The sequence below is a fragment of the Dermacentor variabilis genome, chromosome 1, assembly GCF_050947875.1.
Source record: "Dermacentor variabilis isolate Ectoservices chromosome 1, ASM5094787v1, whole genome shotgun sequence".
NCBI lineage: Eukaryota > Metazoa > Arthropoda > Arachnida > Ixodida > Ixodidae > Dermacentor > Dermacentor variabilis.
Window position 1 is genome coordinate 117,005,967 of NC_134568.1, and position 25,545 is coordinate 117,031,511.

The window sequence follows — 25,545 nt, forward strand, 5'->3', positions numbered from 1 at the left end:
TTCTTGATCACAATGTGCCGAATTTGATAATTCAGTAGTGTTAGCTAAGCAGAAAATTACTGCTCGCGATTGGGCACAACATCCTCAATTAGATCGTGCTTTTACATTAAGCGAGCTTCAATGTGCAACTGCATCATGCCCCCAAAAGTCTGCTGCTGGGCAGGACGGCATTATGCAAAATATGCTAAGAAACCTCGGGCCGACAGGTACAAATGCTCTCTTAGACATCTATAATAATCCATTGATTGAAGAAACTGTGCCTGACTCTTCGAAAGTTGCTCGAATCATGCCACTTTTAAAACCGGGTCAGACGCCCTTGTGCCTTGAATCCTTCCTCCCAGTGAGTTTGTCAAGTTTATGCAAAGTAATCGAGAAAATGATTGACGCGCGACTTCAGTGGGGGTGTAATGAAACGGATTTCTTGTCCAACTACTTAGCAGGTTTTAGAAAACATAGGTGCACAGTGGATGCTATATTGGATTTAGTGACCTGTGTGGAGCACGAAAGTGCACGTGGAAGCAGGACGATAGCAGTATCCCTAGACATCAAGAGGGCATTTGACAGTGTTAGTCACGTTCATGTTTTGCTAAGTATGTTAGAACACGGAATGTCTGGCCGGTTCTTGCGATGGATTTCTGAATTTTTAGTAGGTCGCAAAATATTTGTTCAGATGGGTGAAGAAAAGAGTGCTGAACATGTTGTCAAACAGGGAGCACTACAGGGAAGCGTACTCAGCCCTTTTCTTTTTAACTGCGTCATGGCTGATTTAACGCGAAGACTGCCATCACAGTTAAAGTTTTCACTGTATGCAGATGATGTGTGTATTTGGACATCTGGGTCTAATGCTCAACTACTCCAGATGGCATTGCAAGACGGCATAAATATCATCAACCAATTTTTGAGAGAAAGAGGAATGGTACTATCACACGCAAAGACTGCTGTATTGCCCTTCACTCGGAGGCAGTTAAAAAATTTCACTCTTAATCTGGAAGGACACCCTCTAATGATTGTCACACAGCATCGATTTCTTGGCATAATACTTGATAGGCAGCTATCCTGGGCACCCCACTTAAAAAAACTCGAAAACGAGGTCAATGCCATAGTGACTGTACTTCGCAGACTTGCAGGCACATCATGGGGCGGATCAGTATCGTCCATGCTGACTGTTTGCAATGCATTAATACGACAAAAAATTGCATATTCCGCGCCCATCTTACACGGACTTTCCCACACGTCAGAAGAGAGACTTCAAAGACTTTTAGCTAGAGGACTACGCCTTTGTCTAGGAGTTCCACGAGCGACTTCGAGTTCTCTTGTAATAGCTGAGGCTCGCCAATCACCATTTCCAGTTATGCGAACTACAGAAACATGCCGGCATTATTTCCGTCTTCAAACCCAGCATAAGAACCACCCATTGCCTCTAGACATAATGAAACGAGATAGAAGTTATGTTCATATAGAAATTCAAAAAAAATCTTCACATATTGCCAGGAAATGAATTTTGGAACTCAGACATCGAATATCCTCCATGGCTGCTTACAGTTCCAAAAATCGAATTGTCAGTAGAAGGGATATTCAGCAAAAGAGACATGTTCATTCAAGCTGCTCAACAACTAGCACTATACCAGATATATATGCGGTATTCAGGATACACACACGTCTATACAGATGGCTCCAGTACAGCAACCTCTTCAACTTCATCATTCATTAAACCGCACCTCAACAAACAAGAATCATTTAAGTTTTCTCGTGCGACATCGTCCACAACGGCTGAACTGTTCGCAATCCTATGTGCGGTAAAATTTATATTGTCCGTAACAGAAGCGCAAAAATGGGTAATTTTCAGCGATTCACAGGCGGCTCTAACATCACTCTGCAGCACAAAGGGGAAAACATTCAGCGACAGTATAATATATGAAACACTTAAAAACCTCACAAAGGCAAGCGAAGCGAAACATGCAATAGCATTCCAGTGGATACCAGGGCATTGCAACATTCCTGGCAACACAGCAGCCGATGAAGCAGCACGACAAGCGCACCTGAAAGATGATACGGCTCCGCTCCCAATATCAAAGAATGAATTACGCTGCATTATAAGGACAACGTCTTTCAATATGTCTAGAAACACTTGGTTTGACCAGAATTCTAAGAGCTCTGACTTATATCATATTGATCCATTTATTGAATTCAAATTTTCATTGTCATTAGATAGAACTATGGAAACTATTCATCGATTAAGGCTAGGCACTGCCTACACAAAGCATTTCTTACACAGAATTGGCCGAGCGGAAACCCCCGAATGTGATTGTGGATTTGTAGATGAAGATATATATCACCTCCTTCTAGATTGCCCACATCACGACACACCAAGATGCCGACTTAAATCAGCGCTAAGTAAATTAGACCGCAGACCTTTCAGTTTAAGGAAACTTTTGGGCCCTTGGCCAACAACGGCCTTGCAGAAGAACGCTTTAAAAGCACTAAAGGCTTTTTTTGAAGACAGCGGCATCGTGGGACGTTATTAGTGCTTTCATTGTTCCGTTCATTTCAATGTCACTCTATATATCCATCTGTTTGGGAATTATGTTATGTTGACTGCTCTGTTGTGACTGTATGTGCTAATATATTTACACGATGTATATACCACCCGCTGACTAGAAAATGTGTTATTAGGCGACAGCATCGTTTGTACTTTTGAGACTTTCGACTACATAGGTGTGGAGACATTTGCCATAGTCTTCCTGTGGAAACGTTGCTTTATAAGTCCTGGTGCTTGTGTGAAAAGATTATTTGATATGTAACCGTGAACCCTGAATGATGTGTGACGGAACCACCCAAGAGATAAGGAGTAGCCGGCGCCTTAAATTGCGCGCCAACATCTCCTTACATCATATCAATAAAAAAAATATTATATTACATTTAAAGTCGCAAAACTGCACAATGGATTATGAGGAATGCCGCAGTAAGTGGAGGGCTCCGGGCTATGTTTTGACCACCTGAGTATCCTTAACTTGCACAAAAAAAAATGGCACGCGAATGTTTTGCAAACCACCCGCGTCGAACTGTGACTGCGGGGAATCGATCCCGCGACCTCGGACTCCGCAGCGCAACGCCTGAGCCACCAGGGCGGGTGGAGTGTTATAATGCAAACAATATTTTGCAGCGTCGTCTGAGCCGCGAAACGAACCTTCCACCTATCCATTTTCCGGTAGCGTGGTACTGCGGATTATCAATTTATCGATACCAATATTTTGAAGCCGAAAATTAGAAAGAAAAAATGACGCCAAACAGCTATTAATATGGCAAATGCTGAACCTGCTCAATCACATTCACTCCTTAATAGATTTAACAGACCGAACAAATTCTGTGGTAGCATTTAGAAAGAGAAAGCAATGTCAGCTTCTGCGTTCCCACACAAGACTACATTTACGTTTTACATCTGCATTTACGCAGAAACATTTATAAGTCACTTTTTCACGTGATTCGCATATGTTTGTCGTGTTTTCTCCTCGTCTTTTCCTGTGTACCAACATACAAAAGGTATTAGCCAACCGATGTTGCATTCATAATACATGAGTGCTCTCTGAAAAGTTCTCTTCTTTTTCTTTTCCTTTTTTTAAGCACGAACATGTCGATATCAAGTTGCGCTTTAATGTTGCTTTGAGTAGGTATGATACATGATGTTTTCGAGACTTCATGAATTAAAATGGGCCGTCTGCAACTGACGCTGCTGTGTTGTGGGCGTCGTGGCTCTAACAGCCTAGGCAGGTGAGCGCTTGTGTAACGTTTTGTCAACGAGCCAATGAATGTGTTGCTGTAAAGATTGCAAATTTTAAAAAAATAACCGAGGAACAGGCTAACGTTTTGTGTTTGCGCGCAGTGGCTTCGCATCTGCTGACAAACGCTTTACGTTAAAAATAAAAAGCCAAATTTTTCTGTAAGACAGCATTGATTGATTGATTGATTGATTGATTGATTGATTGATTGATTGATTGATTGATTGATTGATTGATTGATTGATTGATTGATTGATTGATTGATTGATTTACAGTAACATACAAAAGCGCCTTTGAGAAACTCCCTAGTGGAACACTCCGGATTAGCCACCTGATATATTTTTTTTTCTCGTTTTAACGATTTTTTAGGTACCGGAACGTATTTTTTTACACATTCCGCGCCATAGTAATACGACCGCTGTGGTGAGGAATTGAATTCTCGATCTGGCACTCAACGGCAGAGAGCCATACCCACTGAGAAGAGAACATTAAGTTCTTTTTCATAAATGCGGCATCCGCGACCGGCAAGTTTATTGTCATGCCTAGTGCGGCAGAACATTCATCATACTGAGTTGAGCATGCCAAGCGCTTGCGAGAGAGTTGTCAGTCGTGTCCCCGTCTCATAATGAGCTCACAAAAGGGAGCATAGCGTATTCGGGTTAACCGAAAGGCGCGCTTCTCAAGCGCGCATGACAGGCACAAAGGGAGATATGAGTTGCGTAGTTATGTGCCACAAGGGTACGTGTCAGCTTTCGCCGATGATGTCGCAACTAGAAATAAGGCTGAAAGAGATTACTCTTGATCCTCCATCGCTGAAGGCCCTTGCGTCACTCGAAGAACTGGGAACGCGAACTGCATTGACGTGGTGTATCAGCGCACAGAACGAGCGACAAAGGCAAGAAAGAAAGGCTGCGACTAGCATTGTCTACGAGCGATGAAGTTCTTTTGAAACCAAAGAAACAATACATACAATTTTGAGCTAAGGAAGCCATAAGGAATTGCAAAAGATTTCAGCTTCACATCTTTCCTTCTGCGAATATAAACTAAGGTGATGTATTTTCCTCGCCTATTGTGCCTTTATAGGCGAGACTATTGGCAAGATGATGTGCCAGGTTTTGGGAGGAACACTATTTCGTCAAGAACTGCTGACCATTGTCTTTCGGCGTGTTGATTGTGCGAAAAAAATGCAAGAGAGTGAACTGCGCACGCGTTTAGTTTGAACGCGCGTCATCGGTTTCATTCCCGTCTGCGTAACATATTGACTCTGTATGTTAAAGGAACACTGAAGAACAACAGTGAATAAGAACAGTGAACACGGGCACACACTGCCGCTATGGAAGGGAGCTTACTGAGTCTGTGTGTCTCCGTGTGACCTGGCTACATTACAGCAGCTTAGAAATATTGCCCAATGCGGTAGATTAGGGGCTATGGCGTTGCGTCACTGAACTCGAGGTGGCGGATTCGATCACGGCCGCGGCGGCCGCATACCGACGGGTCCGAAGAAAAAAGAAAACGCTCGCGTAACTAGATTTAGGCGCACATCAAAGAACTCCTTGTGTTCAAAATTATTCTGGAGTCCCCCGCTACGGCTTGCCTCATAATAAGGTCATGCTTTTGGCAAGCAAAACCCCAGAATTTAATTAACGGATGGAAAGGTTGAGCTTGTATGTTTCAACCTGCATTCCGCCTTCGTAGTTGGGGAGAAATAGCGCCAATATAGGGCACGGTTATTCGTCATGAGACTGCAGCGCGCACAACTAGACACAAGGCAAATGTGACACACACATCGCTTGCGTCTTACATTTGCCTTGTGCTTCGTTTGTTGTGCGCTCTGCAGTCTCACAATGTATAGCGCTGCCAACTGGTCCAACTTTCGGTACCTTTACAGTATATGCATGGTGTTGAAAAGAAACGACATGTTCGCAATAACCTGTACAGCGGTGTGGCGTCTCTTCACAGGCAGACTGCTTTCCGCGCATCTCCTGCGCGCAGTCAAGCAAGCAGCGTAGCGTGCGCGCAGCGCGATGCACGAAATGCATTTGCGTACTCGAAGAGCCCTTTAAAACTACCTGATAATTCCATTTCATAACGAAAAGTTTCTCGACGCTTAGAACGCAGCGTCGGCAAATTTATTTAGTGATTTTTCATGCACAATCACCACGGTGAAAATATTAAATGCTTCAATATTTAGCCGCACGAACGGTCTTCTCTCTGCATATTTTTATTATTCAAACGGATGCAGTCAATGCTGGGGAAAAAAATGGACGAAGTTTGCTGGCGTGACTGACTGGTCTGGCAAGCTCTGGTCTCGACAATACATTGACCAGCGCGTTCGTTGGATAGCGTACCGCATGTATACGTTCAGACTGCCGAGAATGCGCGTGCTGTGCTTGCGGTACGTGTAGTGGGCGTCAAAATTTCACAGACGGCAGTCTATAAGAAAACGTTTAACTGTGGAGGAGCGGAAACGTTCCGCTTTCCAGATCTCGCGGTCCGTGACTTTTTTTTTTTTGTTTTACTCCGAATGTATGCCCCGTCTAGCATCGATTTCGCCACAGTGCCGTGGAATAGGATAGAGGCAAAACGTGTGCCCAGCCCTGGATATAGCTTCTGGATCACGGAAGCTTCTGCATTGCGGCAGTAAGAAACTGGATATGCTACAAACCTAACATGATGATCGTCTCAGTGTGGCCACTACACGCTTGTACACGCAGCTTGAATACTCTGTTCGAGTTACTGCAACTTCAAATTACGGTTTTGAGTCAGTGTGGTGCACATAACCTAATTACTTTATGGGGCTCAATTGAGTAAGTTACTTGAGGAATCGGGGCAAGTGAGTCACATTTGCTGTCTGACCAGCGCCTTCGACAGTGCAGCTCAGCTTCACGCCAAAACCGTGCGCACGGGTTTAGCCTCCACTCCTCTTCGGTTAGGGGGGGTGCTACATCTTTATCGTAGACAGATCAGTCAGCTCTATTGAGAGCTTAATTAGGTGCGGTAATTATACATTGATTACAGCAACCCATTGTCTCAATATTTTAATTTTTTTTTATTATGTGAGCGTTACACCTGCCTAAATAGAGGCTTTACTGACAGGCACTGGGGTTCTCCCCAGTGCCTGAATCTTTATCGATTCGTGTGGAGAAAACCTCTCACTATCTCTTACTTGCAGCAGCTCCTATTGTGTTTCCACGAGGAAATAATATTTCTCCTCAAAAAGATTGTTCAGCCATTCCACACACCTGGAGTTCCGTCGTGTGTGATGGCGTAGTATGCGTATGAAGTAAGGAGCCCCTTTTCAGAGATAGCTGCGACGCCGGCAGCGTATTAACTAGAGAATATTATTTCCCTCAAATCCTTTATCTAGACAGCTCTAACCATGTCTAATCTAACCACGCGCCGAAACGCGGCGTGAGCTCACGAGGATTTGCTCCGTGGCCACCTGCTGACGTATACCACCGGGACCATTGTGATGGCGCGGATGGCGCCGACTTCCGTAGCCATTAAGGCGAACGAACGGCCGGTGCATTAGGTGCGTGCCCGCAGGGGAAGGAGAGCTTCGCGGTGTTAATTGTATCGCCGGGCAGGACACCAGCACGAACACAGCTATTTGAGAAGTAGGCTGAATGTTCCCGATTGTATAGAACGGTTGCTGCGCTGCGCTCTTCGGGGAAAATTCTTGGTAAAAATGACAAGCTTGCTGCGCAGTCGCCACAGCCACCCGTTTCTTACATAGATTCACGACATTAGTAATGCGCAAATGCTCAACGTTTTCAATAAGATCCGGATAGGTATTGCAATTGGATTCGTTTTCGGTTCGAGAATTTAATGCTGAACGTTTTTGTACATTGGATGTGGCCGAATATTAGGCGAACGACAATTACTGAAGTCTCTACGACGCCAGGGACCACGTATGATAGTTGCATATAGTGGAAATGTTCGAGTGCCCATTGCTTACCTATTCCTAATACTTTACAGAGAAGCTGTTCAGGGCTACTTTCCCCACTATGGTGTCCGCGTGTAGAACGAAATACCGAAGATAGTGAAATGCCAAGCCGACCCGCGGCGGAGGTGCTGCAGGCGTTAAGAACTAACTACCCATACGTGGGCCGATCCCTAAGATAGTGCAATGCCGTGCCGACCCGCGGCGGAGGTGCAGTTCGCCATCAAGGGGCCCACATACACAGCTTCGCTGGTCATCCTTCTTCACAGCGTGGAAAGGCACGGAGTTTTTTGTTCCGAGGGATGGTGTATTTTCTGCTGCAGGTTGTATTATTGCTTCTCGGGAGAAGCCGCGAACGTGTGCAGGAGTTGATTCTTGAAGGATAACTTGAACTTACCTAAAAGAAGATGGCTTGTTTCGAGACTACCCACGGGAATTCTATATTGGAAAATTTAAAGGCGTTAATTAATTACTTGATAGATTACGATAGGGAGGAACAGAAATGTTGTCCACACCGTTTTCTGCATTGCACTAATATAGAGCGCATTATGTTCACAAGAAGAAAAAGTCAAATAAAGCTTTACGCAACCACTTTGTAACCACACCGGCCTGTTCGCTTAAAAAGTAGAAACGTTAGGTACTCACGTTCACTTAAACGTAAGCATTGCCGTAACGCTCAGTCAGTAGTGGACATAACCCACGTATGTTTGCAGACTTAGAGCGACGAATAATCGCATTTCTGATATACTCATCTTTTTAATAAGTAATTCGAAATTCGAAATTCGATGTTCATAAGCTTCGCACGCCTTCACGGACCAGTTCTTCAGTTGTTCCTGCAAATTTTGTCCTCTGCAATGAAAGCCCGCGTTATTTTCCCGTAAAAGACGACGACAAAGGTTACAGGCAGGCCCAAGCAGCGTTATAAATATATATATATATATATATATATATATATATATATATATATATATATATATATAAGAACAACCCAGCACTGTGGCGCTGGGAAACAATTCGATGCACTGTGTAGGCCTGGGAAGTTGTTTTACGCCTTGTTTTATCCTCGCTTCCCTCATTTCCTCTTTTCTTACTTCCGTATTCTAGACTCTCTTCTTTTTAATTTTATTTCTTCTTGCCTCATCATCATAGCAACACTCATCTGTCTACCTTGTCTCTATTCTACTTTTTTATATTCCCTGTGCCCGTGAAAGCGAACGCTCTGAGCGAGTCTCCAGGCGCTCCTGCGAGAGGCCATATATTTTAATACTGAGACCCAGGTTGCAAAACTCCGTGCTTTCCGATCGACAACGCAGCAGGTCTTGTTATTACGGGACGGCTCAAAGGAGAACGGATGAAAGAAGTTAGAGCAGTTGACATAAACTGATGATGATAAGTCGCGCGACGAGAGACAACGATTAGCGCATGGAGGCGGACTGTAGGCGGTCATGGCACGCGATCTTTGTTATTGGCACTCGTTACTTTTTTTTTCATTATGTTATATAGCAGCTGCGAACATCGCGCTAAGCAGCTTTAAGTAAATGCTTGGTCGCTAATGGAAACAACGAGGCAACCGAATATCGTGATGGTGACGCAATGCCACAAAACACTTGTTTTCTTCTTCTTCTTCTTCTTCTTCTTCTTATTATTATTATTATTATTATTATTATTATTATTATTATTATTATTATTATTATTATTATTATTATTATTATTATTATTATTATTATTATTATCCTTTAACTTTTCTGTCTCGCTCTTTTTTTTCTTCATTACTTTATTGCTCTATACTTAAGCGTATGAGAAGTTTTTCACAGTTGTTCGACCCTTAGAGTGTTCTAACACATATCGGACCGTGGCGGCGGCAGCGGCGATGTTTTCAGCGGGTTTAGCCCTGGCAGTCGAGGCCGGCAATTGCTCCGCCTGCTGCGCCTTTTCCTAAGTGTTACATTTCGTCACTGCACATGTGAAAGTCTACTGTCGCGAAGAAACGCAAGAAGAAGGCGCGCTATTTCTCTTCGGATTATCTGGTGGCCTTCTGGGAACACCAGACGTTGTACGCAACCGTGCGGAAATGCTCTTCTCATGGCAACAAGCAGAACGTTTGACTCCGCAGTGTAACGCCGCCAGGACCACGTCAAATGCTGCGCACCGCTCAACAACTCGCCGCAGCCGGCGCAGAGCGGGGAAGGCGCGCTCCCAGTCTCTAATGACCAAGTTGGCATGCACGCCGAACTCGTTTTGATTCCAAAAGCTAGTGCGACCACCGGGCGCGCTATATAAGCCTCTTGATCACGCAGTGCTCATGCGGCGGCATCCAGAGTTTTCGAAAATGAATGCGAATGGCCTCCTTTGTTAGCTGGGGGCTAACTTTTGGGGGGTTTGATGGTGCGGCACGTGCGATAAAATTAACTCTTTCATTTTCGGAAAGACCAACATGTGAGGAAACGTCTACGCGAATAACTGTTTGCCCCCTATCGCATACGTATGCGTGCATTATATGGTTGAATTTGTTTTTAATTATGTGGTTTTACGTGCCAAAACGACGATTTCATAATGAGGTACGCGCTAGTAGGGGACCCCGGATTAATTTTGACCACCTCGCGATCTTAACGTGTCTCCAAATGCACGAGTCGCGGGCGTTTTTTTGCATTTCGCCCCCATCAAAATGCGGCCGCCACGGCCGGGATTCGATCCCGCGACCTCGTGCTTAGCAGCGCCGCACCACAGCCGCCAAGCCACCACGGCGGGTCTTCGCGCTCTTAAAGAAACAATCGAAAATTTTGTTCGCGGCACGCTGGGCTGCTGTTGTTTGCCGTGTCTTATCTATTCCTGTTAACCTCCCGGCCTTTCGTATCTCACTTCTCAAGGTGTCTCTGCTTTTGATGTGAAGGCAACGTGAGCTGTACGAGTTTTCTTGAATGAACGCGTTGGTCTTCTCTTCGGCCGAAGGAGATCCTTGTCGCAGAGTCATACAATACTGCTGTGCGAACACGAATACTGAGCCCGATTCCATTCCTCTTGCCCGTTTACATGTACTACCGTAGCGTCGGAGTCACGATACGACTCGGTCGCTCGATCAAAGCACAAAAGCCGCGGCTAGCTCTATTTCGGGCTATTCTTCGTACCGAATGACGGGATCTTCGCTCCGTACTTGGCCATTTGAGACCGCCCGAGCAACGCCACCATCGATCCTCCGATTCCGACGACTAAACTGCGTCCAGAGGAGCCCGTGCAGTGTGGTTCATGCTACGCTCGGGACGCATCGTGCACTCCGAGAAGAGAATGTGCGCTGTGCTCCTCCGCGGCGGGTGAATACGCGCCCACCTCAACCTGACGCAGGACGGCTGAAAGCAGTTCGTGGAGGAATGAAGCCGCGCGAGTCTCCCGGGAGTCTTTAGCGCAGTGGCTCGCCACTTCATCGCGTGTCACTTGTTTGTAGACGTTAAGAGAGCAGAAACATTACTCGCGCGGTCGCTCCACTGTTCTCTATATACGCTGGCTAACGCAGAAGCGCGGTTGCGGCAAATTCCGTCCAACTCGAACGTGCAGCTACCTTCTGCTGCAAAGTTCTCGGTGCCTGAGCACATCTGTAGCTCTGGGTGCGCTGCATGGTCTTTCTAAGATGAACTGCGTATGGTTGGCGCGGAACGCCCGTTCTCTGAGACTTCCCTCGAGTACACACAGCCTTGCTCGGTTTGCCGCGCACTGACATACGCCAGCGTAACAAGCACAGAACCGGCCGTGCAGAGAGCATGCGCCGAGAAATGCTAGTCTACCAAGGATAAACCGCTACTGCACACAGCCACCGATGCCGCCACCTCCGCCGCCTTACAGAGGCTCCCTCGTGAGCAACTAGCAGATGAAGAATGTGTGTAGGGCAGAAGAAATATGACACGTACAATTGCCTCACATAGCGCGTAGGCTTAGCGGCAACCATTTGGGAAAAGCAGTCGACATCCCCATTTAAGAGCTCGAATTGGTCACGCGGGGATTGTGTTGATTTATGTTAAGCAGGGATACGACGGGCATACCTTGCATTTTGTTGCGATCGACAACGCCTATACTAAGTGAAAATTAGCTAAGCCGGACTTCTCGTATAATACGCTGATGTCATGAAAAAGATTCGGGCTTCATTTTTAGCTTTCTTCTTTCTTTTTCAGGGGGGGGGGGAGAGGGGGATAGACTTTGTTGCACCTAGTCATTGAGCATGTACGTTAGAGTGATAGCCATTCGTACATTTAATTCATGACGTTATCTCCCCGGCAGGACCTTTGGTAATGTGCACTATGGGAGCACTGTCACTCGTAGTAAGGCTTTAGTGTAGTCGCGCAATGCAGGACAGACGAGGTTATCGGTAGAGTGCGGAGGTGGCGGCGTAGGAGAGCATGTGAGGGTGCGATTTCTTTGGCGGCGGACTGAGCCTCTCCTGGTGCCCCGTTAGCGAGTTCATAGGCGAGTGTGTGGAGGGGCCCACACGATGCGCAGCTTTATGGGTGGGGTTTGGGTGTGCGGGAGTTGGGGAGAAAAGGTGAAGCAGGGGGTGTAAATGAATTCTCGCGCCTTTGGGCTAACTCTAATTGCTGTCGCTCTTGGACGACTCCGCTAACTTTTGCTGCGTGTTAACTAAGGTCGACGGCGTCGGCCGTGCACGCAGGAGCCTCGAAGGAAGGAACTTTACTCGTTGGGATACGTTTCGAGACTGGTTTATTTACAAAAGATATTGAAGAAAGGAGAAGGGAAAGGGAGAAGAAACACAAAGTCCACGTTCTCTTTTGGCCGCACCGAGGCCTTCGTCCTTGTCGGGGGCGCCCGCGCCTCGCACTGAGTGGGCAGTTCGCCGAAAAGGCGGTGGAACGGATCAGGTTGTTGGTAGATGCGCCGGCCGGCACGTGCTGCAGTGGGGCGCCTCTCGTCCGTTCGCCGGCTCCCTCTTTCCCTTGTGTCGTCGGTCCCCCAACCACGGGTGCAACAATGTATGGTGCTCGTTGCGACTTTCAACATCCTCCCCCGCAATGAGCGCCGGCTCATTCCCGGCCACCATTGTTAGCACAGGCAGGCACCATTTATCCCATGTCTCCTGTAAATCTGAGGGAACCCTTTCGTCCCACGCCGTACCTCGCTCCCAGAGGCTCTGGAACATGATCTTTGCCGTGATGGTAATGGCCGAGAGAAAGCCAAATGGGTCAAAAATGCGCGCCGAGGCCTGCAATACGAATCGCTTCGTGTCTTGCCGACTTGCCAAAAATCCAATCAGGGCGGTCATCTCAAAAACGAATTCGTCTGTGTCAGGCCTCCACTCTACACCGAGAATCTTTGTGGGGCCTAGCTCCGGTAGAGTTTTTTGGGCGCTTTCAGTCTCGGCAAATGATGCAATCAGTTCTGGGTAGTTTGATCGCCATTTCCTGAGGTTCATACCTGCAGCCTTGAGTATGGACTGCGATTCCCTGATTATGCGCTCTGCCTCTTCTACACTGTCGGCACCAGTAACCAAGTCGTCTACATACAGGTTGTCACTCAGGATCTTGGCGGTGCGAGGAAATTTCTCCTGTACCGTTTTGAGATGATGACTTAAGGTAGCTGCGAGGAGAAACGGGCTACATGTAACGCCGAATGGCACCCTTGTCATGCGGTACTCTTTGATTGGAGGGAGCGCGTCGCCCTGCCCTGGTGTACTTTGATACCACAGAAAGCGGACAGCGTCGCTCGCACTCTCTGCAAGCTCGATTTGAAGGAAAGCCTTTTCTATATCGGACATTATGGCCACATTATGCACTCGGAATCGAATCAGGATGTCCGCTAGGTTTGGATTTAGATTAGGTCCTGCGAAGAGGACGTCGTTCAGTGACAGCTTTCCCGCCGCTTTGGAGGAGGCATCGAATACGACTCTCAACTTAGTTGTTTCGCTACCAGGCCGGACAACACCTCGGTGCGGCATGTAGTAAATGGGCCCCAGCGGGGACTCACCCAGTTCGTTCGCTTCCTCGGCGTGTCCAGCTTGCAGGTAGTTCCTGATTGCCTGATCGTAGTCTAGAACGGTTTCTTCATGTCGGAGCAGCTTCGCCGTTAATGAGTGAAGTCTGTGCGATGCTATGCTCTTGTTGTCTGTTAAGTCTGACGCGTTTTCTTTCCATGGGAGAGCTACTTGGTATCTACCGTTCTTCTGGGTGATGGTTTCTTCAAAGGCCCGAAGAACGCTGTCTTCTTTGGCGGTCAGCTGTGTATCGTTGACGATCCCAAGGTGCTCCAGCTCCCAGAATGACCTCAGTTGACGAGAGATTTCGTCGGGTGCTGTGGTCACACCTACCCGCATCACTCCGGTGCTCGATAGAAAGGTTGCGACGGACGATGTAGACTCTGTGCCCTGCAATGTCCATCCAAACGCAGTCTCCATGGCCACGAGCTTCTCACCAAGACGCTTGACATTTCCTGTTGCTATATCCCAGTAGTGATCGGCCCCGATAAGCAGCTCAACTCCAACACCAGGATGGTAGCCGTCAGGCAAGGTGTCAGCAAGCTGGAGGTCTTGTTCACGAGCGATGCTAGCCGTGGAGTCGTCAGGTGGTGGGAGGAGGTCTCCGCAGATCTCGGGCACCTCTAATGCTTCGATCCGAACTCTGGTGTTGTTGCGCCAGTTTCGCAGCCAGCATTCCACGCGATGACACCTTCTTTCTTCAGACAGTCTCTCGCTTCCGAAGGCGTAGATAGCTAGCTTCTCCCCTCCTATGACGCGAAGATTGAGGCGCCGGGAAACATCCTGTCGTACAAACGTTCTCTGGCTGCCACCGTCAAGCAGCATTCTCACCAGAGCGCTGTTGTGCTGGCCCTCCGCATACGCTCGTGCAGTCTGCAGAAGCACACGGGTCTTTCCCAGTGCTGGTCCCACCTGAAGCGATGATTGCACTGCTGTCTCTGCTGGTGCAGCATCTCCGATTGAAGGAGGGTGTGTCGGTCTTTGATTGAGCTCGCAGACGCCAGTTGCGTGTCGTCCAGAGCATTTGGCACACTTCAGCCACCTTGCAGTTCTACATTCAGCGGCACGGTGCTTCTTTTTCGCACACTTGTAACAGCGCCTCTCTCTTGACATCACCTCCTTTTTCTTGGCCATGGGCACGGGGGCGACACAGTTCGCTGGTTGATGTCCCTCTGCACCACAAAATGCGCATTGCGTTTCGCCGTCGGTTACGGTGAGAACAGATGCCGATGGGTTTTGCAGACGAACATCCCCTTTGATTGGCGCTTTCTGTCTGATAGCGGCGTCCTGGTACCCACGGCGTAGTGCACTCTGTGCTCTCTCTCTGCTCTCAACCTCCTCTCTCATAAAATCGAGGAAACTGAGAAGCTCGTGTTGTGGCGTTTCAGGTGAGGCAGCCTTCCGTCGGAAGTACGCCAAGCAAAGCTCACTTGGGATACTTTTACGAAGGACGGTGAGAAGCAACGTGCCGTAGGTGCTCGACGACACTCCCAGTGCCTCTAGACTTCGGACTCCCGAGCGGATTTCGTCGTAGAGGCTCCTCAGCCTTTCGATGTCCCGCAGATCGTGCACTGGGCGGACGTCAAGCAAGCGCGACATGTGGTCCTCAATTATGACGTCCTCCTTCCCAAATCTCTCAATGAGGGTCTTCACTGCGATGTCGTAATTTCTATCGCTGATCGGCAACCCCTCTATGGCAGCGGCGGCTTTTCCGGTTAGATAACTGGTTAAGTATTGGAACTTCGCTATTGCAGGCAGGGTGCTGTTCTTGTGAATAGTCGATTCAAATTGGTTCCAAAATTTCTGCCACGAGCGCAGGTCCCCGCTGAATTTTCCGATTTCTAACTTCGGTAACTTGGTTGTTGCTGATACTGGCTGGAATGTCGCAGGTGGAACGGAACCGATGTGGTATGCTTCCTGCTCTGAGGCGTTGCCTGTGACTGACGGAGTTGTCGACCGGCTCTCGTTGGCTGTCTGACTCCTGAGAGCTCTCTTGATCTTTGTTTTGATGGAGCAGATCTTCTCCGTGTATGCAGCGCAGGCTTCTAATTCTGCATCTAATTCTTGAAGATCTATCTTCTTTTCTATGCTCTCGTTAACAGATTTCAACTCATCCGCTTGTTCGAGGATAAGGTCGAGGTGTTCCTCAAGCTCACCGACTTGGATGGTTGGCGATTGCAGTAGGTCCCTGGCAGCTGCGATGATTTTTTCGATTGCTTGTCGCAGGGCAGCTTGCTTCTTCTGTAGTCGTTCCATGGCGCTTTCGATGTCAGCAGGCGAAGTATTCCCGGGTTTCGGCACCAAAAAATGTAAATGAATTCTCGCGCCTTTGGGCTAACTCTAATTGCTGTCGCTCTTGGACGACTCCGCTAACTTTTGCTGCGTGTTAACTAAGGTCGACGGCGTCGGCCGTGCACGCAGGAGCCTCGAAGGAAGGAACTTTACTCGTTGGGATACGTTTCGAGACTGGTTTATTTACAAAAGATATTGAAGAAAGGAGAAGGGAAAGGGAGAAGAAACACAAAGTCCACGTTCTCTTTTGGCCGCACCGAGGCCTTCGTCCTTGTCGGGGGCGCCCGCGCCTCGCACTGAGTGGGCAGTTCGCCGAAAAGGCGGTGGAACGGATCAGGTTGTTGGTAGATGCGCCGGCCGGCACGTGCTGCAGTGGGGCGCCTCTCGTCCGTTCGCCGGCTCCCTCTTTCCCTTGTGTCGTCGGTCCCCCAACCACGGGTGCAACAATGTATGGTGCTCGTTGCGACTTTCAACAGGGGGCGGGGAGAAAAGCGGAAGGAACAATAAAGCTACGAAAAGAAAGCGCCGTCACAAGCTGGAAACAGAAAACTTGAAGTAACACTGTATGTACACCCTTGCAGCTATTTAAATAATATCGTATGAACGTCGACCGCATAGTATGTCAGCGCCTTATAACGTCGAGAAGCGGCGGTAGCAGCGACATCATGCGCAAGCGCGGAAAACAATTTCCCGTTCGAATGCCGCTTGCTACGCTATTCACTTCAGGAGTGAACATGCCCTGCCTTTCTTATCCGCGAGGCCCCATCGCGCACAAACACTAATAGCCAGGCAACGCAGTTAAAGTAGTTTCGGTCGTCGAATATTCTGAATCCAATGCGAAGTATTCTTGGCGAGTTCAACCCAGTTTTCTGTAATGACTAACTGGCTACTATCTGGCCATTTTCGTGGGCCGATCTCGAGAATGGTGCCTTCTAATATGTCCCTGTGGTTACATGGTACGTACCACTAGTACACCAACTTGACTCTTTGGGTAACCTTCTAGTGTGGCAAAAGCAGGTTGTGAATCGGCGCTGCGCAAGTCCCACTGCTTCATGCGTGTAGGCCACTTCGCCTCGAAGCTCTCTCAACGAACAGGTGTGTGCTACTGGTGGCTGGGAAAGAGAGGGAGAGAGAGGGCGCGCTCACTCACTGTTCGCTCTGCTCAAGCCGGAAACTGGCCCGGCGCTGGGTGCGTGGCTTCAAAGCAGGGCGAGAATCCAGACCGTGTTGCGCACGTTCCAATTGCGCCGAGGGGCGAACTGCTGACGATGCGAGCGACCATCCGTCGCTCTCCGGATTACGCAGCCCGAAGATAGTGCTGTCTAAAAATATGGGCCGATCGCAAATAGCAATGGGGAGGTGCCACTTGGTATGTGCCACTTGGTAGGTGCCGCTCTTATTATGTACTTCGATGCCAACTTTGGCCACCAGATATCACGACAACAACGAACAACGGCATGCGCTGCACTCTGCATCATTTCGCAACACGTCGCAAAAGCATTAGCCGTTCGCTGCGGAACCCTTATATGATTTACCAGAACTATTCACTACCAAACCGCCACTGCTTTGCATTCAGGAATTGAGTCTGCTTAATTTTTGTTTTTTTGTTTTTAAGACCATACCTCGCACGTGCTCATTGATTTCACCTTTACTGCAACCGTGGCCCAGTGTGTACGACGCCAGGCACCACTACGGGAAGTGCGATTTTCGATCTCCACCACCGGACACCCATCGGTTTATAAGACGGGTACAAGCAGCCCTCCGGTCAGGCGTCCGCCTCTCCAGGGGTGCGTTGCTTGGAATGGGGTCGACAGAAACCGCTTTGCTTTCTGTCCAAGAACCAAGACAAACAAAACACCTCACAACGCTCCACTCTATTTCCTCGTGCATATGCGGATTCCAGTTATGCGAAGAAAAAAAAACAGTGGGTCAACCAAATGTCAAAGCTAAGGAATACAAGGTTTACGTATAAGTCTGTTCAAATGATTCGATGAATAAAAGTTGATAATGTCTCTCTATTCTGTCTCTTCTTAATGTTCATTATACACTCATTTCGTATCTTACTCTTATCGTATTTCACGGATAATTGCGTCGACCTTGTGTTCATTAGTTGCGACACTTGGTTGACCCTTTTGTTTTCTTTTTTTTGACCAAGAGGCCAGGGGGACCGATGCCTGAGATTGTGCAGTCTATGGGGCAGTGTGGTTAATCTTCGACTATACTGCGCTAATTACGCCTGTACTGTTAATTTTACCTACTATGCTACTAATTCTCGCTTCTTGTTGGACTGACAAAGCCACCTTCCAGGCACCATTGCCTCCCGCGAGCCCTGCTTAGACCAAGCGAACTCGCTCCATTTTCCAAAAAGTGGGAAATGTGGCGGCTTTGCCTTAACGTATCTACATCTACGACGGTGCGCACTTTACAGGAGTGTTCTGCAATGATAACACACACACACACACACACACACACACACACACACACACACACACACACACACACACACACACACACATATATATATATATATATATATATATATATATATATATATATATATATATATATATATATATATATATATATATATATATATATATATATATATATATATATATAATTTGATATAAGTTAATTTCGCCCGTACCGTTAACCTGACCTACTCTGCGACTAATTTTCGTTTTTTGTCTCGTTGAGATGTACATTTTGATACCTGCTGCGACTCGCTACGACGCTCTGATAGCGCGAAAGGGCCGTTTCTTCTTTCTTTTTTTGAAAGTGGTTACACACTAACCAGATCCCAGATACGCCCACCCCGTATGTTAAGTCAGCTAATAAGACATTGTATTCAAAATGGAAAGCATACAGATGAAACATCTCAATTTACCCCTTCTCTCACACCGGCTTATCGCAAACAGGACTGCGCGGATAACCCTGACAGAGCGTGTGTCCTCTTGATGCGAACAGCGTAGCAGTCGATGCTTGCGCCAGGCCGTGTCTTGTGTGCTTGCGCATTCTGTTGCTGATGTCGACGCTTCTCGTCGTTATAAAACGTTGACAGTCTGTGTGGTCGATGCCCGTGGGATAATATTGAAAAATTTAAGGGCGGGTACACAGGCTCTCCCACAAAGTAAAGAAAGTGGCGAGCAGACTTGATGTTCCCGTAGTCTTCTCGGTACTTCGGAAGCTGGCTAACTTGTGTAGGCGCATCAGCCAACAAATTCATGGAAGAAGCACGTGCGGTATCAACCACACTATCGAATACGCTTTTTGGCAGAGGTGATTTATTTAGTCCCTTTGTCATGCGGGAGAAATACATCGGCCGAACTGGCCGATGTATGAATGATCGCTTGAGAGAACGTAAAGTATTCCACTCCTCCACCACCAGTACGTGGACACTTGCCTAGGCACGTCAGGCAGCGCGAGGGCACTATCACGTTCGAAAGATCCAGGCGGACCGTTGAAAGGAGGTGATGCTTTTTGCATCAGTAGGTACGGGAGTATCGTGCGTGAGCGTGATGTATGCAAGCCTCAGCGACAAGGAATTACGTTTCTTGATTTATGGGTGTTAGCCTATCGAGTGATTTTTTTCTATATATTAGGTTTCTAGAATTGGTTATTGCGAACGTTATCGGGGCGCAGGCGATGGAGGACTGCCTCATGTTATGCGTTTGTAATTTCGCGTATTAAATATCTAGATGTTAGTTCCAGCCTCCTCTCGTTGTCTTCTTACTTGTGTACGCTGGCTTTTACGCTGGTTTTGCACTAACTAGCTCAACTCTTGACTTCGTTGAGAAGCTAGGTTGGACGCATCTTTAGGCGCAGCTTATTTTGTTTCATGGCCGAGTGTACACATAACTAATTACCTCAGCTTTTCATTTACTGCAGTCGTTCTTTATTTGTATGGGTGTTATCCATCCGGGCACAGTAAACTGCACTTCAAACTGAGATATTCCCGAGAACTGCATCGTAATTTTCACTGCAGGCAGTTAAGTGCCCGTTAGTACATCGCGGAGACAGTTTTTCTCCCTCGCCATTAAGCCCCCTTATCATATTACGATACCTGCCTAGACCTTGCAATGAATGCGCATTCCACCGAGAAAACGGAGTCGCACATCTTCTGCATTCCAACATGAACAAGCTCTTTGAAGTGGCACTGATGCAGCAAAGTAACAGCTTTTGTGATGTCTACCGGCTTCTCTGTGACAGGGGCCACCTCAATGTCAGTGATAACTGTTACATAATATTTGCAGCTGCATGTGCTCGTGTATTTCTTATAGCTAATATTCAGAAAAATATGGATGCACCGTACTTGCAAAGATATGTTTGCCCTGACATGTAGTTTGTTTTACGGAAAGTGTTAGCAGTTACGTGCTTATATAGGAACGTATCTGCAGTACAGGGCGTGGTTTATTTCCTGGTACGCTAACAATGTGTTTATGGTGTGACGCTCATCAAATACCTCGCTTCTTTTGTTTGTTTGTTTTGTTTTGTTTTACGCTGGTGAGAGCGCGTCACTGGACCTGTCATCCGGAAACAGCACGGGGGCCCTGTAGAGCGTTTATGCACGCAGGCGCCGCAATTTGAAAAGCACGTGCTACTCGCCAATCTAGGTTTCACAGTATCGAGGTTTTCAAGAGGACCTGGCAACAGATGTCTCTCTCAAAGCGCCTTCGAAATTGTTCACGTAGGTCGTACGCCTTCTTGGGTTCCTGCTCTTCTATAGCGACAGAATATGGCCGTAAACAACAAAACCTGCGCGAAAAAATATCACAGCGCCTTCATGAAGGATGTCACTAGGAAAAAACTACAACTTATCATCGCTACTTTTTAATGTTTGCGACGGCAGACTTAGATTGTGACATCTCGACAGCTGCGCGCGCGTCACGGCAGACCTTGCACACTGTCATTTATCACAGTGACGTTTCCATACCGCGTATCTCTTACAAACTTGCGATTTCGTGCGCTCGGGCTTTCTGTTATAAACCCTCAGAGTGGATGACATCTGCCTATGCTTGACTGATGGCGAAATGCGTGACCGGTCCATTGCGTAGCAGCCCATTGCTCTAACCGTCAAGCTCCGTTCGCAAGCATGCTTCTCTCGTGTCACAGTTGCTCTTTGAAGCGTCTGCCACGTGCGTCACATGCCAGTTCCTCGCATTCTTCCCTCGTGACACCTAGCGCGTTGAGACGCCGTGTTAGACTGCAATGTCGTCGGGATCGGCCCATATTTTTTGTTAGATACCTTCAAAGTTGGCGAAGTTCGCTTATACTGCTGCCGCTTCAGAAGCTGCACTTCGTTCTCTATTGTGACATCTTAAACTCTGGTCGTTTCTTACGTTTATATCATTTTATGATGTGTTCTGTTTGCCTTTGAATGTTGTCTGACTTGTGATATATATCGACCTTTCTCATTTGAAAAGGAACAGTCGGTATCATCTCACGGTGCCATGGTATTTATTCATGTCAATGAGAAAAAAAAAAAGAACAATGCACTGCTTCAGTCTGCACGAAAGATAGTAACCCACATGACCTCTTGGGCTTCCGAAAAGGCTTGGCTCTTATTCCCCGTTTTCACCGAACCATGAATTTAATGATGTTCCTTTTTTTTTTGCTTGCACAAAGAGACAAATATTTACAAATATTCTCCGGAAAGACGGCAAACGTCGCAAAGTGAACCAAAGACGTTTGCCAGTTGTACTTGTTCATCGTTCATTGTTATGGAAACAAGCGCAGAAAACAAGTGGAGATTTGAGCCGAGTCACGAGCAAACAGCGCACACAGCGCCTTGTGTGTCGTGTTCGGGCCTCAAATTCCGTACTCGTCCGATTCTTGCGCTTGTTTTCCTGACAGTACCTGAGCACTACAAATGCACCGGCGCATGATCTCTGGTGGTTGAAATAAAAGGGAGAAGGGGAAGGGGGGCTCAATGAAGTAAACGCACATTTAACTTTTACGGCCTAATATATGTTCATTCGAGGCGATAATTCGTCGTTTATGATTGACCCCCTCACACCGCGCGCCCATTCCGCCGCGGAACGCCTGAAGAGAAATGCCCGTGCTTTAACATCACAAAGCCCAACGCATCAATTTTGATACGCTGCGTTTCATACCTCATAATGCTGCTTTAAGCAAAGGAAACTTAGCCCAAATCCCAGAGGGACTTTTCTGACACGCTAGAGAGAAGTTTCGATTGTGCACAGCTCAGTAAACCGATTGCCAATTAGTTAATTATTATACAATTATCTCTAACTTGAATATATATACATGTTTTTTTTTTTTTTGTGAATACACTCTCCATGGCGAAAAATAAAGGTTGACCCCCGGTGGTGCCTTAGTTGCCATGCCGCTGCGCCGCTAAGCACGAAGTCGCGGGTTCGCAGTGGCCGGATTTCGATGGGGGTGAAATGAAAAAAAAAAACGTTCGTGTACCGTGCATTCTGCGCACGTTAAGGAATCCCGGGTGACGGAAATTAATCCGGAGTACCCTACTGCGGCGTGCTCATGATTAGATCGTGCTTTTGGCCCGTAAAACTCCACAATTTAAGTTTTAAATAGATTTTATCGCGCTAAGTTTAATTGTCTTTCATGTGGAATGATGCTTGGGGTTTGCAGAGTTAAGGGAAGCTTCAGGAGGCGAATGAAGCAGGCGACGATGGCAGCGCCTAGACCGCCCCAACTTTGCGAAGTGGTGCTCAATGCCCCTTTTCCTCTCCGCTCTATCGCAGTGCCTGTTGGGCAACAAGTACCGGCCGTTCGCGCTCCCCGACCTCATCGAGCGCACAGTGTTCGAGCCGTTGCACCAGGCTGCCCAGGACGCGGACCTGGACGTCTCGCTGCTCGGCCAGTGGTACCTGCTCAACGAGAATCTGGTGCCACCAGCCTACGAGTTACAACCCCCTTCCGACAGGTGAGGACTCGCGTCCACCAGAGAAAGGGCATCGAAATAGTGTGATTTTGTCTGGCACCTCATGCCTCGCTTCGTGCTTTCACCAACGCGGTGAAACGAAGCTTGCCTTGTTGCACGACCAGCTTATAACGAACAGGCTTATGCGGTAAAGATAGTTCGATATATCAGGTAATTTGATATGCCCAAACACGCCTGGAACAAGATTAAACGAAATTTTCTGATGTGTTCGTTATAGGCGGATTTGTTATCTTCAGATGGGTAAAAGAAAAAAGGAAGAAATCGACTTGTTGAAGTTAAGACTACGGAGTATACGCAGAAAGCTTGCCTGTGCGTTGAACTGTCTCTCAGCGTCACTAAGAATTGCATCCCCGATGCTCGAGATTCTGCAGACCTTCTCCGGACCACTTCCCTTAGTGTCGGCCCATTACCGGCGCAGCACATCCATCGCAGAAAGTGCGCCCTCAAGCATTGGTAGAGGGAGTTTCAAGGGTTTGATGGCGCGGGCAGCGGACGCCCCGAGTTCGATAGAGCCATTATGCAGTTCATTATGAGGAACCTATTTTGCGTGAGTTTGGGTCAGTAAGTTTCGCGTGCACGATATGGAAAATAGTTCGCTTTATGCGGGTTTTATTCGGATAGTAGCGTGCTTGCCAAGGAAACGTAGGCGCGTCGCACACTGCGACAGAAGTGTGGGAATTATGCGCGCTTGTCCTGCACAGTAATAATACGCTTTATACTTTTAGTCAATAGGCAGGCCACCGTCAAAATGGCGCCTAACCGTCATGCGTATGTTACCTCACGTTTGAGGAAAGATGCGTTGAATTCGCGGGCGCGCGCGGGCGTAACGACTTTCACGCAGCGAAGTTGCCCTCAAGAAGCACCACGGTGCCTTCACTGCCTCGTGGGCCGTCGAACTATGGGGACCGGTGATTGCAGCAGCGCCTGCATGCACGCACAGCGGCCGATTGCCATGGAGGAAAAGCGAGCATAAGGGTTCCACTCTGCGCCCTTCCGCCACCGTTACTTCTGCAAAGCATGTGTAGAGAAAAAACTCCTCTTCTTGCAGTGTCGGAACCGCATCAGGCGACAGTCCGGCGCGCTTTCTAAAGACGTGCTATTTGCCCACTTTTATTCTCGTTCGAGGCAGTATGCGATGAGCCCGAGGTCTTCCATGCTTGCATTTCTCTTGTGGTTTCTCTCTTTCCTTTCCGCTCTCATCTCGCGTTGCTTTACTTTCTTTCTTTGTTTCTGTTTCCTTGTCATTCGTGTTTCTAGGTTTTAACGGCACTTTCTTCACTGAAGAAAGTAGTCCTAGGCTCCTGCATGTCGGCAAAACATTTGCTTCCGTGCTAAAAGGGCCGGGTTCAAGTTCGAAGCGTTGGTACAGACATTGAGTCCGTATGAAAACAAGGCCGCGTTTTTACAGCGCGTGGCCTTGTTTTGGCTGCCAGATCGCTGGGCGGTCGAGCACGTTGTGAAAATAAAACGCGAGTTATGTACTTTCCGGAAGCGTTTACTGAGGCGGGCAGGGTAGGAATCATAAATATTTATCTGTTTGTGTGCACCGATCTGCATATATGACACCGAACAGCAGACATAGCTTAGGTAAGAAAGGTAAGCATGCGATCACTTCCTGTCTTCTATCCGGGAAAGGATAGGAAGAACTTAAGCAGGGAAAAGATGGAAAGAGCGAATGCTGCACAAAAAGATGTAAAGCGCAACTATATATACACCATCACTGATGTTTGTCAGCTTCAGGGACGGTAGTAGTGCAGCAGAATCCATGGCAATCCATGGGAATCCGTTAGCCTTCGCACCTGTTGAAGGTGTTGTAATCATAGGGAAGCTGCTTGACTTTGCAGCCTTCGCCACTGCTGTTCGGCATGCTTTGTGGGATCAAGAGTCCAGCTTATCCACATTGCTTGTTCATATATCACTGGAACATTCTGTAGCAACAAATATTTATTTTATGTGTAGGTCAAACATATCACGTCATTTCATTTTTAGAGTTGTGCACTCTTGATTCTCGTATTTTAATTCAGACGAACTGCACTAGGGAAAGTCAATCCAAATTGTAAATTATGCTATACAGAGTCTCTGATCTATATAATTATGCTATTCACAGGAGCTGTTACATCGATGTTGCTCTCGCCGAAAACGGGCACGTCGCAAAATGCACCGTACCACTAAATTTGATCTAAATAACTGAAATGCAATGATTATTTAAACACCTCATCTACGTATTTTATCTAAATATGAACAATATAGCCGATCTGATTGTGCTTCAGAAACAGTTTTGCATTTTAATAAGCGCGTTGCCATTGTGTACTGGGAATCAGTTTTTTGTGTTGTTGTTGTTGTTGTTGTTGTTGTTGTTGTTGTTGTTGTTGTTGTTGTTGTTGTTGTTGTTGTTGTTGTTGTTGTTGTTGTTGTTGTTGTTGTTGTTGTTGTTGTTGTCGTCGTTGTCGTCGTCGTCGTCGTCGTCGTCGTCGTCGTCGTCGTCGTCGTCTGCATTCGTGCTCGAAACTCAACAATGGGCGGCCTAGGGGCGCAATAATACTGAAAATACGTATACCCTTTTCCAACCTGCCCGTTCAAGTGGCGCGCTGCCAGAAGTTCTCATAATACATTGAACAACCCGAGATGTGTCTTG

General features: G+C 47.4%; 1 protein-coding gene across 1 annotated transcript in view; it reads left to right on the forward strand.

The window, feature by feature from the left end:
- Positions 1-25,545, forward strand: part of LOC142583352 (protein qui-1-like) — a 523,212-nt gene that overhangs the window by 299,321 nt on the left and 198,346 nt on the right. The window contains exon 5 of the mRNA XM_075693781.1: positions 22,711-22,892. Within this exon, the coding sequence (XP_075549896.1) occupies positions 22,711-22,892 (182 nt within the window). The remainder of the gene's footprint in view (positions 1-22,710; positions 22,893-25,545) is intronic.